Here is a 14,290-nt window from a genome sequence, read left to right on the forward strand (position 1 = left end):
GCTGGAGTAAATGCTGGCATTATCTTCAGCAGTTAGAATACTTTAAAGCAGTGGGAGACAAACGTGTGGCAACTGCATGGCTGCACGATCCGGTTTTCATTATACGTTTGAATCATTTCACATTAAGGAGCTATAAAATAGCTGATGAAAAGCTTTGCATGGTACAGAACGTGTGCAATGACCACATCTGGCATCCCTTAAAAATAAGGAGATTTCAAGGAGGCAAAATAACAGGCCACGAATGACACACAAGCATCAAACCCCCTGTTTTTTGGCCTCAGAAGCATCCCCAGACTTCATGACAGCGCAGATGGAGACAACAGAGGCATCAAATTTACACTGTCATCTTTAGCACTTCAGCACACACACAAGTTGGTCTGTTTACCAGAGGGCTACCACAAACATCCTCACTGTCGCGTCCAATTGCATTTTAGGGATAAGAACTACAGACACAAAATACTCAAGGAGTCAAATCTGGAAAGCAAGAGAAGAATCTCTTTTAAAAACATTGGGATATACAGCTGTGCTTAAGTATACATACCCTAACAAAATTTGTGAAATATTGTCCATTTTATTTAGAAAATATGCTTTGATCCTGGAAAAAACTTTTCTTTCATTTAGGGTTAGTGGCCAGACAAAGTTATTTATTGTCATGCAATTGTATTTGCGCTGATGATTAATGTTTTCATTAAACAATGGTATATATTTTACAAATTCTGCCAGGGTATGTAAATTTATGAGCACAGTTGTATGTCTTTGCATATCACTTGTTTTCTCCATGAGATATAAGCTCACTTGAAATTGACAAATATTTCTTCTTAGCATTGTTTCACATCTGAACTCAAAACCTAAAATTACAGTTTCTTCAGAATATACACATTTTTTAAACCAAAGAAGTCAAAGATCCGGTAAAACTGCATAAATGATTATTTATTTTTTGGTCATGTGCCACTTGTTAGAAGTCTTTTTGTTAAATAAATACTTGATGAGCTACTTTGCTTATAGGCTTCAGAGCTTTATCTACAATGGCGAACAGCTTTTAAAAAGGAAGGGTTGCATAAAAAAAAAGATGTTGCAGGCCTTTGTTCATGAACATTCACCTTGAATAGCCATAAAACAGCTAACAATGGCCTTCTATTCTCTGCTACTGTTACTCTATTACCCAGCTGAGGGAAACTCAATGCTGTCACTGCCTAAAGAACAAATCACGCTTATAGTATGTAGGACAATATAACAGTAATTAGAAGAACATGGACTGCTACAAAGCTCAGGTGACAATATGTCAGAGCTCAAGTAACTGAGGCCGTATAGCTGTGTAATTTCCACTGTTACAGCAGTGATTAGAGACTGGCTTTACAAATAACAGAAGAGGCAGCGACTAAAAATTAGAGGCTGCAACGGGAAGGATTGAGTCATATTTTCATGGACAACATGACAACACAGCTCTCCTGTCCTATTCTGTTTTGAGGAAGCAGAGGGACGGCACTTGTGGTCAGAAAACCCCTAAAACTGAAATTATTACATTTAATACAGCAAATTCATCAAACAGCAAACATATTCTGATTTATCTGATTTATAAATGACTTAACTGATTAATCAATTATCAAAATTGCTGCTGATTAACAAAGGGTGAGTCAAAACAGAAACTATGTGCATACTTTATATGCTAGTGTAAGCCTACTCTGTAAATATCCCTTCTTTCTCACTTCTCTCTGCTCTTCACTCCCTGGGGTGCAGTCTGGAGGCTTCAGATCAAATGTGGATCCATTCATCACCACTTTACTGTCACAGGGGTTCAAAGAAAGAGGAGAAGAGAAAATGGGCTTGAGGTGGTATCACTGAGTCAGCAGGTGGGTGGCGATGAGTATAAGATTTAATGGGGAGGTCTGCTGTAGTCTGGCAAAGGTTTCAGGCTCTGACCCCCACTGACTCCACCACACTGACTGAGGGAAACAAACCAGCTCTGGTTTCAGTCCTGGAAGTGCCCTGAATGTCAAGTGAACAGCAGGGGACAAGGCTGGACACTGGGGGGAACCGAGACGAGATGCAATGGCCGAAAACACAGAGGAAATCTCAGTCTAACCCCTGGCTGTTTTCAAGCTCCAAACAACAGTACCAGGAGATCAGCACTGATATCTCACCGCTGTGAATGCATGACGAAAATCTAGACAAACAAGACCATGAGGTTTTGATTGAACTTTCCTGTCTGAGTCCCTCTGGCAAAGTCTGGGACACCGCTCAACAACACGGGAGAAAACAAGCGACACTGAAAAGGCCTCTCCAGACGATACCACTTTCCCTTTTAAGTTACATAAGGGGCAATGGCATTTGCCAACAACTTAGAAAGACAGCAAGACAACAGCAAATGTTCACACCTTGACTTACACTGACTACACAAAGACAAGCACCATTGTGTGGAAAAGACACAAAAACCTGACAAGTACACTTTAGAGATCACACGAGCCATTATGCCTACTAGTTTAAATCTAGTGCTAAGGACACTAGAGCAGTTTAACTTACCTTAAGCTGCTGTTCTTTGAACAGAGTTTCGGCCTTGTCCATCTTGCTTTTGCAATTACTTGTGTGAAACTAAAGACAGTTTTACATCCTGCAGACTATGAAGAATTAGTGGACCTTTCAAGCAACTATGAGAAAAGTAACTTGTATCCAGTTCCCAAATTAACCACGTGAGAAGTGAAACAATCAAGGTGTGTCATAGTGGAAAGGTGTAGTAGTCACATTGTTTAATGCAATGAAACTCTTCTTTTTTTTTAGTTTTAGCTACTTTGCCACTTGTGTGTTGTTTTTATCTTTTCTGAGTGCATTGTGTTTTTGTTTGATCTCCCTTTGTGAAATAACTTTGGCCTCTTTAGTAACACCTCTGCTGCTAAAGACTGCCAATTCTCAATCTGACGCCTGAGCCAACCCAGAGGAAATGCTGCGGTCTCCCTTTCTTCAGACTTTCTTCGACACTTCACGCGAATCTGACTTGGTTTAGAATGGTTATTCAGAGTGTAATGCACCTATAATAAAATAAGAAGGAGCCGTGTAAAATTTCATTTTTTTCTGACCCTACTTCCACTGTGAAACAGTCACATGTTTCGCCACATTTGACTTCCTTCTTCGTTAGTCACATTTGTACAAAATGCCTATTTAGGAGGGGTTTGGGGTCGTTGCTCTGCATGCGTGTGATTCTGATCCATTTACTACATTCTGTGCTTTCAGAAAAAGAAAAACAACTGTCATCTTCTAAGAATCTGGCAAAAACTTTGGCGCCAACTTCCAGAACATTTCAGCGCAGAGACAATCAAAATCAAAAGACGTTTAACACCCTGAGAATGAGCTCAGTGATAGATGAATCAGAATAAATGCTGCAAGGCACAACTAGAGTCTTCTCAAACACTGTTTTTGTAAAGTTTCTGTCGGTATCTTGCCGTAATGTTACAAAGACAGGACAGTGATGTCAGCAAACATTCACACAGTCTGTCTTTAAGAACTTAGCGAACACTATAATCAGTGCTATGATGTTGCACTAAAGGTATTCAACAGTTTGGAGTCAACTGACTGGTACTGTAGTCATTGTGAGTAACAAAATTCAAACAACAGAAGCCCACTGCAATCATTTCTGTTTGTTTATTTATTTACCCAGTTTGTTTATCTGAATGTGAATTTCTAGCTGTAACATGGCTCATATTCACAAAACCCAATCAAGTAAACTGTTTGATCAATATAATTTGATACAGTTCAGCTGTGCTTGTCCTCGACTGTAATAAAGTGTCGGTTCTATTCTACTGATTTCATGAAACAGTAATGATAGCGGGTATCACAGCAAGACCTGTTTGCACTGCCTCACCACAGTCATGTCGGTAAGCGGTTGAGAAACCCTGCTCGACTTCCTGAAATATCATTTACTTTCCTGTTCAGAGAGAGGTACAACAGGATGAGCGTGATAAAATGTGTCATGCATGTGTTGCTTTGTCTTTCATCCATCATGTTGCACCATTTAATCTTCTAACTAATCTTAGCTACCTATAAGACAATGAGCAGAATCATTGCAAAATTAAGTCCGTCTAAAATACTGAGTTATCTATTTTACATAAATCATATATGTCAAAATAATGGGTGTTTTCGGATGTCGCTATTATAAAAAAAAGGTTGTAACTATAGCTGCAATGAACAAGCAATGAACTAAAAGTGACTATTATGATAAGTGGTTCACTGTGAGGAAGTTAGTGAGCAAAAGTGAATGCATTTTTGGATTTCAGCTCCTCAAATGCATGCGTTTGCTGATTGTCTATGTTTAATATCACTGTAAACCACAGATCTCTGGGTTATAAACTGTTACATGGACAAAACAAGTCATTTGAAGATGCCATTTCCTTGACCAAATAAATTGTAAGTGGCAGATTTATATATAATGAAGATAACTGTTAGTTGCAGTCCCACTTATAACAACCGAAGATACTTGCAGCCTAACCCACTACATCCTGGCTTTGCGCTACATAAAAATGTGGGTGCTGCCACAGTAGCAGGGCTGGATTTACTGTTTTTTAGCAGTTTGATCCAGTCTGGGACAACAACACAACAGGCTGTGTGCATTCTCCAGTGGCCACCTGTAGAGTACTGCTGAACTCAATCTGCCTCCCTATTGCAGAGGAGAAGATTAAAGAAACAAGTGTCTGGATTCCATTCGGTCTGCAATGGGGGAAAAAAAGCAAGCATCTGGTTGTAATACATTATTCTCTGCAAAAGCTCAGTCTCTGTTTTAAAAACTTGCAAACGTTTTCCAGACTCATAGGTACACATGAAAGCCTATGAAGTACCTTAAGGCTATGTTTGCTTTGCATGACTATCTGGGCAATAGTGTTTCTTGGTCAAGCATTGCAGCAGAAAAGTTAAAATACACTGACAGCACTGGGAAAACGCAAAGAATGCAGAGTGCCAGTGGTTTTCTTTGTGAACTTTGGAGCAGGTAAATTACTGGAGAATTTTAGTGAAGTGCCTCCCCCTCCCTTTTTTTCTTAGAAAGGAAAACACATCCCTGATCTAACTATCTCCAGACCCCTTCTGCCGCTTGGTAAAGAAAATAAAAAATGTACTTACATTATTGAATTTAGATTGTAGTTTACGTCCGTGCAAAAGTGCTAAACACTGCATGTGAATTTTGCCTTCAGATCAAAATTGAACACAGCGATTCATCAAACTGAACACTACATGTAAAAAAGCTGTTGTTGCCATAAATATTTGCACTAAAAGGAGTGCAACACGGGTTTATGTCAATACTCTCTGACCCCTCTCGCAGGTTCAAATGCCAGCTCCATGTAGTAACTTGCAAGCATATAGTCATGCATGTTTGCACTGACACACAAACATGCATATTCTGAAAACATACCACCTTTCATTTAAAAATGAATCCTGCAACAACAAGCCAACACCTCTGGCAGGACGTTCTGTCTGCACAGACAGCAGAATGACAGCTTTTCCAGTGGTTCATTTCCACAACAAAATAACACAAGCCATTGGAGACAAAACCCTGGCAACCCCTACAACTGCTTATTATCAAGTCATAAAAATAGTTTGACACAGTCCTGTAATCTGCATTACTGCTTTGCTTGTAGTTTACAACACACTGCTCTCCATGTGTAATAGAATATAGGGAAATATCAGCGATACAGTCAGTGGCTGGCTTGATAAGGGCTACTATCGGGCTGTAGTAAATTTAACACTCCTTGAAAATCAGTCTCAGTTGGATGAAAAGTGACATCATGGCAGAGGAATTTATTGCAGTGAGGTCACTGGACTCCTTCTTTGTCTTATATTGGAACTTTTAAACCAAATTAAACAGGAATGAGGTATAAGGTCACCCAAAGCCTAACCTATCAGAAATTTCTGTTTTGCGTAGAATTTTTTTAACCCCAGATCCGGGGCTTTGCATTTTAATAAATGCTGTGAATGAAAGGAAAAGTAGCCAAGGTTTTAGTTGCTGTGACTACAAGTTTATAGAACTATTGGGACTAAAATCAGGGTTAAGTTGTATTAAAATGCAGATGAATAGATCTCAACCACACGACTTTCTACTATACGTGTCACAGTTTTTGAAAATCTCTTTTACTATTATAATTTCCAGGCTAGCAACCCTCCACACTGCGAACTTTTAAGTTTTCAGAGGATTTGGGTCAAGCAATAAGGTTATTAACCTTATAAGCAAGTTAATTTCTGTGAATTAATCAGTTTATTGGCAGTGCTCACCTCCCTGCATGCACATTTTGGACCAAAACAATTCATTATTTTCAGGGGACAATGCTGCTGCATCCTTGGCTTAACTCTGACAAAGAGGATTGTAATTGGTTTAAGGAAATGTATTCAAGCCAGAGCTTTTTTTCCCCTGTAGCAGAATGACAGTGAGATGCAGTCAGACGATTCCATAGCGCAGCATGGTCTAACTGCACCTGCAACTATGTTCCCTCTATACTTAGAACTAATGAATAAAATAAAAACTGGAAGGAACAGAAGACTTCTATTTGCTATAACATTACTAATAGATGAAACAACGCCTCGAAGGGTGATCTTTTTCTTCAGCAATGAGTCTTATTTTATCTCTCAAAATATGAATTATGGGCTGACTCTACTGTGGGGGGAAAAATATTCAAATATATTCCATTATATTTTGTGAATTGCCTGAATTTTGTGTTTTCCTTTAGATACATCAAGACATCTTCATTGTAAACTGAAGCAGAAAATCCCCAAACTGGTGCACAAAAATTAATCCAGAATGTGAAATGAGCTAAAATGAAGGACCCCCTGCTTAATGCGTGTTTCCCAGCATTCAAATCAAACCTACGCCCGTTTAAATGTAATAACCAGAAAAATTAATCCCACCAGTGTTTGCAGCGTACATAAATAAGGGAGTTTAACCCCTTCTTCCTCCTCTACATGCATTGATAACAGCAGCCTGTGAAATGTACGTTATTTGCCTACTTGTTACACATTTATCACATGGCTGGGAAACACAAGTGTCACAGCAACATGGACACTCACACACACGCACGCACGCACTCACACACACACACACACACACACACACACACACATACACACACACACACATACACACACACACACCCTCCTTAACTTGGCACCGCTGGACCTGGGATTTGAGGCTACATTGTGAGGGGGTGTGTGCAAAGCGTGGTTTGAAATTCTCAAAATGTAAACCAAAATGGATGGTGGGCTAACGTTAGCTGCGCATTTTCGCTCGCGCCCTCCTAGCTAACAAAAACACAGAGAAGCTTCAGTGATTACGGCTACAAATTAGCCCCCCGTTAGCTAATGTCACTGAGGCTGGACATCCACGAAGCGAGCGGCGCAAGCTAAGCGTCGTTTTAGCGGCAAACCCCGGGGCCACTGCGCATTGTCACCGCCTGTGTTTGTCCCAGCTGAGAACCGTTATTTCCAAACAGGAATCGATAAGAAGCGTGAGTGAACGTTACAAGTGCACTGAGACTCACCCATAGCTCTGACCCCCAGCTCATGGTTTCAGTACGATGTCCTCGGAATAATCCACAACCCGTATGTTCTCAGCACACACAGCGGCAGCAGACGAGGCTTTTTTTGCCTTTGTGTGTCTTCGCCTGTCAAAAAAAGACGCTCCTGTAGCTCGTCGGGTTTTTTTTTCAGAGTCTCATCCTGTCTGATACAAGATGGCCAGGAGCTGCAGCATAATCTTCAAACAGGATAGTCTCGCTATATGCAGCGTGCGGGCACGCGCCTCGACCCAATGACAGCTGCTCCTGCGCGTGCACGACACACTTAACCACAAGAAAAAAAAGCTCTGTGGGGGGGGTGTCACTGCAGGGTGTCCACCAATAAAGCTTCTACCAATATCTCTGCTGGCTCACTATCTCCTCCTGTGAGAATGCATTGCTGAGGAGCACAGCTCTGGAGTGAATGCTGGGGGGGAGGTGGGAGGTTCACAGAGGTCACCACCCACGGCAGATGTTTCATTGAATACTCCCAGAGGGCTTTACACAAACTTTCTGGGCAACCAACCCCACTTTCTCTTTCTTCTTTTTCTTAATCTCTCTTTGATAATGGCAGTCATGCATGGCGCTGGCAACACCCTAGACTTACTAAACATCTACCACAAAGCAGCCATAAGCTTTTACTGTGCACTGGAGGTGTAGAATTCCTGTTTTCTATATTTCTGAACAATATTTTTTGGGGGGGGAAGCACATTAAGTATGAGAATGGGAGTCCATACCCAGGAAATTTTAATCATGAGACATTTAAATTTCTGCATTCTGGTTATTGTTATGCACCAATTTGTTATTTTCCGGGGAAAAGGTCTTCATTTCTGGGAGGAAAACTGTCAAATTAAGTTAAGGATATAATGGAATATGATGCAATATATTAAGCAAATAGTAAACACTTGTCCATCAATTTTTCTCTTTGACCGTCCTCTTTTGTGTCTCTTAATTCTGCATGGAACATCGTTAAATGTGTATGTCAATGATAAATCCATTCATTTGAATTAAGTTCTGTGTGTTTTGTTGCAGCTCATATTCAAAACTTTCTGCACAATCAGGATGCATCACACATATCTGTGTTTGACAAACTGAAGGAAAAAAAGGCCAGGCAGACCTGCTTGTGTAGTTTGTTTGTTTTTAGTCCTTTTAAAAGGATGTATTCCCTACACTCCTCCTGAACTCTGCACCTCTGCTTCACACAATAGTGTTGCATGGAAGCTTTAATGTACCGAGAATTAGAAGATAAAAAGAAAGCTCATGTAAGTAGTGATAGCAGTCTGCCTTTCTGTCATGTATTTGCTTTACTATTAAGTGATTCCACAAATCGGGCCCCCGCAGGTTGTCACTGTTTTCCTACAGTTACACGTCTGCTGTAATAATCCAGAATTGATCCAAGACTTGCAACTATTCAGTGCATTTTCACCACTTTTTCAATGCCCAGTGTCTTGGGGTTGCTCCTTCTTGTTCCAGCTGATATTAATTCTTCACTTTATAATGGCAGCTAGTTAAGTGAGAATACCAGCATTCCTGCATCTGAAGCAGCAGTGGGACTGGGACATGCTATACATCACACAGCACAGATGTAACTTTGTGGAAGATAGCTTTTGTGGCTCTTTGACAACAGACATTTTGACATGCCACAGTAGGAAATTGCAGTTGCACTGTGAATGTTGGCTCACTGTCACACTGCTGAGACATCTGTTATTGGAAAGACCTGTGCATTTCCAAATAAGTCCAAATCTGTCTGCAGTCTGCTGTGAAGCAAAGCAGGGAGATGCACCCATCGAACCATCCCTCCTGATACAAATAGCAAATCACCTACTGTTTTTAGTGATCATCATGATTATTGAGATGTGAATCATTACATAAACTTTAGGTTTTATGATGATGATCCCTGTAATGAGCTCGAAATGATGGAAGCCCAGTTCAGAGTCAATGGTGTGGCTTGTGTTGCTATAACAACACTGCCATCTAGTGGTGAAGAACAGAGAGACACCACTGTGGGGACTAAGTGTACTAAAAGAAAGGGAAGGAAGTGAAGCCATTTCCTCTATATGAAGGCTTGCTTTTAAAAAGCAGAAAAAATTCTGCTCAGACTTGACTAATTTATCATGATTAACTTATAGGACTGGAATTGTGCAACATTTACTGAGATTTTCAGAGCAACAGAGATATCACTGATCTTATTTCTTACACCTGCACTTTCTTGCCGTGAGAAAGAGTCATCTGTTGGAAGCCAACATCTATCAGTTTCTAATATTACTCAGAAATATATAAGGCATCCACTATTTAAATCTTCTGTGCGAAGCTAGTTGCAGCATTTACAGTAAAAAACTATCAATGAAAAAAACAACACTTTTGTATTTTAGATACATTTCTTGCAAGATTTCATACACTGCAGCCCAGTACAGCTTCCAGATGGTACAAACCTTTGCACTTCTATTTGAATCTGACAGAAATGGAGTTCAAATTAGGCTGCTCTTTCAAAATAGTTCAAATGATTCCAGGTATGCATGCAGCAACATAATGGTTTCCAAAATTAGACGGTATTTGGCCTCCTTAACTCAAACACCTGCTTTTGAGATTTTGTAACAGCAGTCAGACAAACATAATGTCTGCTCTGAGTTGCATAACTGTTGTGTTGTAATACAGCACTGATTTTTCGCATAAAACTTGCATTATTACACAAAGATATCTTCACTTGGTGACAGTAAATTGAAAATAATGACAGATTATGCTCAGTGTGACTGATTAAGCAGGTTTTAATGCATCAGTGGTATACAGGGAGAATTCCTGTTTTAATTTGGATCATGGATTGAACCTTTGAAGGGGAGACAGCGTCATCTAATGGATTAATCGCTTCTTTCATGAGATTTTAGTTTGCCACCAGGGGTTGCACAAGGGCCTTTGATGCCACATCCAGACACCTGTCTTGTGCACAATATCGCTAAGTTATGAAATCTAATTAAGGGGACATGAAATTGTCAGTGGTGGAAAATACACTAAGTACATGTACTCAAGTATTGTAGTCGAGGAGCATTTTGAGTTACTTGTACCTAATTTGAGTATTTTCATTTTCTGACAGTCTATATTAATAGTCCACAACAATTCAGAGGCAAATATTGTGCTTTAACTTAAGTTGCCTCTTTGACAACTTTGGTTATTTTGCAGATTTAGTTTCATAGTACAGAATATAATCAACAAATGAATTCTGATGATACATCATAATTTAAGATAACACATTACTGATCCAGAGGGGGAAATTCACAAGCTAGACAACAGATAAACTATATAAATAATCATCGTTTGTAGCTTCAACATTGAAGTGATGAACACATTAAAGCATCTACAATTAAAATACAGTAATAAGCCTATACATTATTCCAAAAAGTGCTAAACTGTTTACTTCTGAGTACATTTACTTTTAGGACTTAGACTATCTTTTGATGCCAATACCAATATACTTACACTGAAGTAAAAAATACATTTATTTAGTATTTTTTACACTGTGGTATTGGTACTTTTACCTAAGTTCAAGATCAGAGTACAGCTTCCTCCTCTAGACATATCACTAATTTGAATGCATTCAGCCATTTATCAATATCACAATAATTATGAGGTCTTCTTGGCTCTTTTTTTCCCACAAGGATAAGGAACATTTTATGTCTTCAGAAGCTTCTACCACCCACTTGTGTTTTAGACTAAATAATCACTCCTCATTTTTTGGTCTCATTCACCAACCACCAGTCATCACACTTGAGCCAAATGTTCATTCTCACATCATGTACATTTTGTGTATCTTGTGGTGTTTCAACATAACATTTAGCTTGAACAATTCTTGGCTCACACAGAGGTCCAGTCTTAACAAACCTGATTTACTGAATTGTTTCTCTTAGACCCCCATCTATGTTTCTCAATAGTTTCCAACATGGATGCTGAAGGATGTTGAGTAGTTTAAACCTCCGTTAGGTTTTACACTCTCCAGATGGAGGAGTTTGATTCTCTCAGCCAAAAAAGAAACTGGATGTGACCCCAATCTCTCTGTCCATCGCACAAGATCTGAATCCTTTCCTTAGCAGTGGTTCCTTTACACATTTAGACCACTAGTTCTCCAAGAAGCAGTTACTTCCACTTCCACTTTGCTTGCCTTGCGTGGCTTCAGAAGTTTGCTATTAATCTCTCAGCTGTCTGAATTCTTATCTATGATTGCCCTAAACCTAAGCACTTTTGTGGAATACTCTAAAATGTACACAAATGTGAATATGAATAGAGGCCAAGTAGGTAAATTGTTTCCTAAATTTGTCACAAAGACACAAAAACATCCAAATTTCTATGATGGAATCACTGAAACCCGTGCATTTTTGTCACAAAAAACAATAATATATTTTGATTCTTGAGGTTTTTGGCCAAAATGCCCAGACATATGTTTGGAGGAGTTAAGAGGAGGCCTTTAGCCCCAAGAGCACCAAACCTACCTTCAAGCATGGTAGTGGCAGTATTATTCTCCGGGGCTGTTGTGCTGCCACTGTAAGTGGTGCTTCACACAAAGTCAAACTGAGTGAAGAAGAAGAATCACTTCCACATTCCTCAGGAAAACCTAAAATCATCAGCTGGATGGATGAGTCTTGTATGCAGTTGTTGACAACAAGACAATTACCTATCGCTCTAAAGTTTGGGGTCACCCAGACAATTTCATGTTTTCCATGAAAACTCATACTTTTATTCATGTGCTAACATAATTGCACAAGGGTTTTCTAATCATCAATTAGCCTTTCAACACCATTAGCTAACACAATGAAGCATTGGAACACAGGAATGATGGCTGCTGGAAATGGGCCTATGTAACCCTATGGAGATATTCCATTAAAAATCAGCCGTTTCCAGCTAGAATAGTCATTTACTACATTAACAATGTCTAGACTGTATTTCTGATTAATTTAATTTTATCTTCATTGAAAAAATGCTTTTCTTTCAAAAATAAGGACATTTCTAAGTGACCCCAAACTTTTGAACGGTAGTGTACATCTAACGATAATACAAACAGACTTGGGGATTTCAGTGTTAGTTGTTATAACTCCAAACTTTCTTCCTTTTACTGCTGAGTACCTATAGCACAGACAAAATGGTAAACAGTACATGAGGCATCATTTTCTCTCCAAAGAGAATGGTATTTATGTTGTGCTTGCATCAGATATTACAAAAGACTGTACTTAAGTAAAAGTTCCAATATCAGAATTTAGAAATACTCTACATGTATTAAATATTTTACTCCATACAAAAGTATTTGCATCAAATAGACTTAAAGTACTAGAAGTAAAATTACTCAATATGAAGAGTGGCATATAATATAACAATGTATATTATATTTTTGGATTGCTGTATACTTACTGATGAATTAATGTGTTGTCCTTTTTAATGCTGAAGCTGGCATTATTAAACAAAATTTCCAAAGTGATTAAAGTTATTAAATGAATAAAGTCGAGTAGAAGTATTGAGTAGAAAAAAAATCAAAGTACTCAAGTAAAGTCAAGTACTTCAAATTGGACTTGAGTACAGTATTTGAATTAATGTACGTAGTTAATTTCCACTACTGACTTGCATAATTGTTCCCAATTATGTTGTATGCAGCAGTATTCATGCCAGAATCCTCCGAAGGGTTTCAGCCACACCACCAGCTGCTTTACCATCTGTTTTTGTGCCTCCATATTTGAAAAATATTCAGAAGATTCAGGTTTTATTTCTCCCAGCAAGTTGCAGTAAGAAAAAATAATGTCCCAGAGAAAACAAAATAATTCTTCATTCACTATTAATTCGTTAAAAACACATGTGGTTAGGTTATTATTTTGTATGATTTGTATAGATATCTGTACACTTGGTGGCAGCCTCTTTGACAGTAAATGATTCAGGCTACCATGTAGTGAAATCAAGGTCGGTGTTACTATATCCTACTCGAGTCCAGTTTGTTGACTGCATTTAAACGGCACCATGCTCTACCAGCTCTAATGCAAACTTTCCCAACTTGATGTTGACTCTGCATGTTTATGCTGCAGGATTCTTATGGGTCTGACTTACTCTAAGATGTATACTTCTACTGCATGTCTGAAATGGAACTCCATCAGTTAAAGTCTCCAGCCATTGACTAAACCCCTAAAAGCTCATCTCAGTGAATCAAAGTATGTGTGGAAGATTTTTTTCCTATGAAAATAATTCCTTCCTGCCTTAAAATGGCTTAGATGTAACTCTACAGCGTTGCTTTCTATAGCTCAATGAAGTCACCTATGCCTCTCTGCTCACTGCAGCTTGAGCACACCAGCTCACCCACAGCTCTGCTTAATTTGGCCAAACATGTTCAAACTATAAAACTGATTCTGAAGAAGATTAAGTGATACAGATAGCATCACACTGCCTGGTGACATGATTGTTTCCCTACGTTTATTACATATGAAACCCCAGAAGTCTGTTTAAAACAGTCATTAGTACACTGCTGAGGGTAAAAACACTCAGCCATGGCATTCACCCATTTCACTCATATGTCTTGTAGAATTTATAGAATTTTTTTTTTTTTTTTAAAAACGATAAACATATGGGCATGCTTCAGGTTAAAGAGTCTTGAAGTCTTTCTAGACCAATATCATACCCATAAAGTTGAATTAAGGACATCTTTTTAAAATGTTAAAAGCTGCACCCATTCTTAAATATGAGTGTGTAACCTCCCTGTATTCCCAAAGAAAAAGTCTTTATGTGATTCTCCAGGAATTTTAATG

The 14,290-nt window shown here is 38.9% G+C and overlaps 1 protein-coding gene across 1 annotated transcript in view; it reads right to left on the bottom strand.

Moving 5' to 3' along the window:
* Window positions 1-7,906, bottom strand: part of LOC111575731 (formin-binding protein 1) — a 61,552-nt gene extending 53,646 nt beyond the window's left edge. Inside the window, exon 1 of the mRNA XM_055019160.1 lies at window positions 7,509-7,906. Within this exon, the coding sequence (XP_054875135.1) occupies window positions 7,509-7,532 (24 nt within the window). The 5' untranslated portion in view covers window positions 7,533-7,906. The remainder of the gene's footprint in view (window positions 1-7,508) is intronic.
* Window positions 7,907-14,290: the final 6,384 nt, after the last annotated feature.

This window comes from Amphiprion ocellaris, chromosome 17, assembly GCF_022539595.1.
Source record: "Amphiprion ocellaris isolate individual 3 ecotype Okinawa chromosome 17, ASM2253959v1, whole genome shotgun sequence".
NCBI lineage: Eukaryota > Metazoa > Chordata > Actinopteri > Pomacentridae > Amphiprion > Amphiprion ocellaris.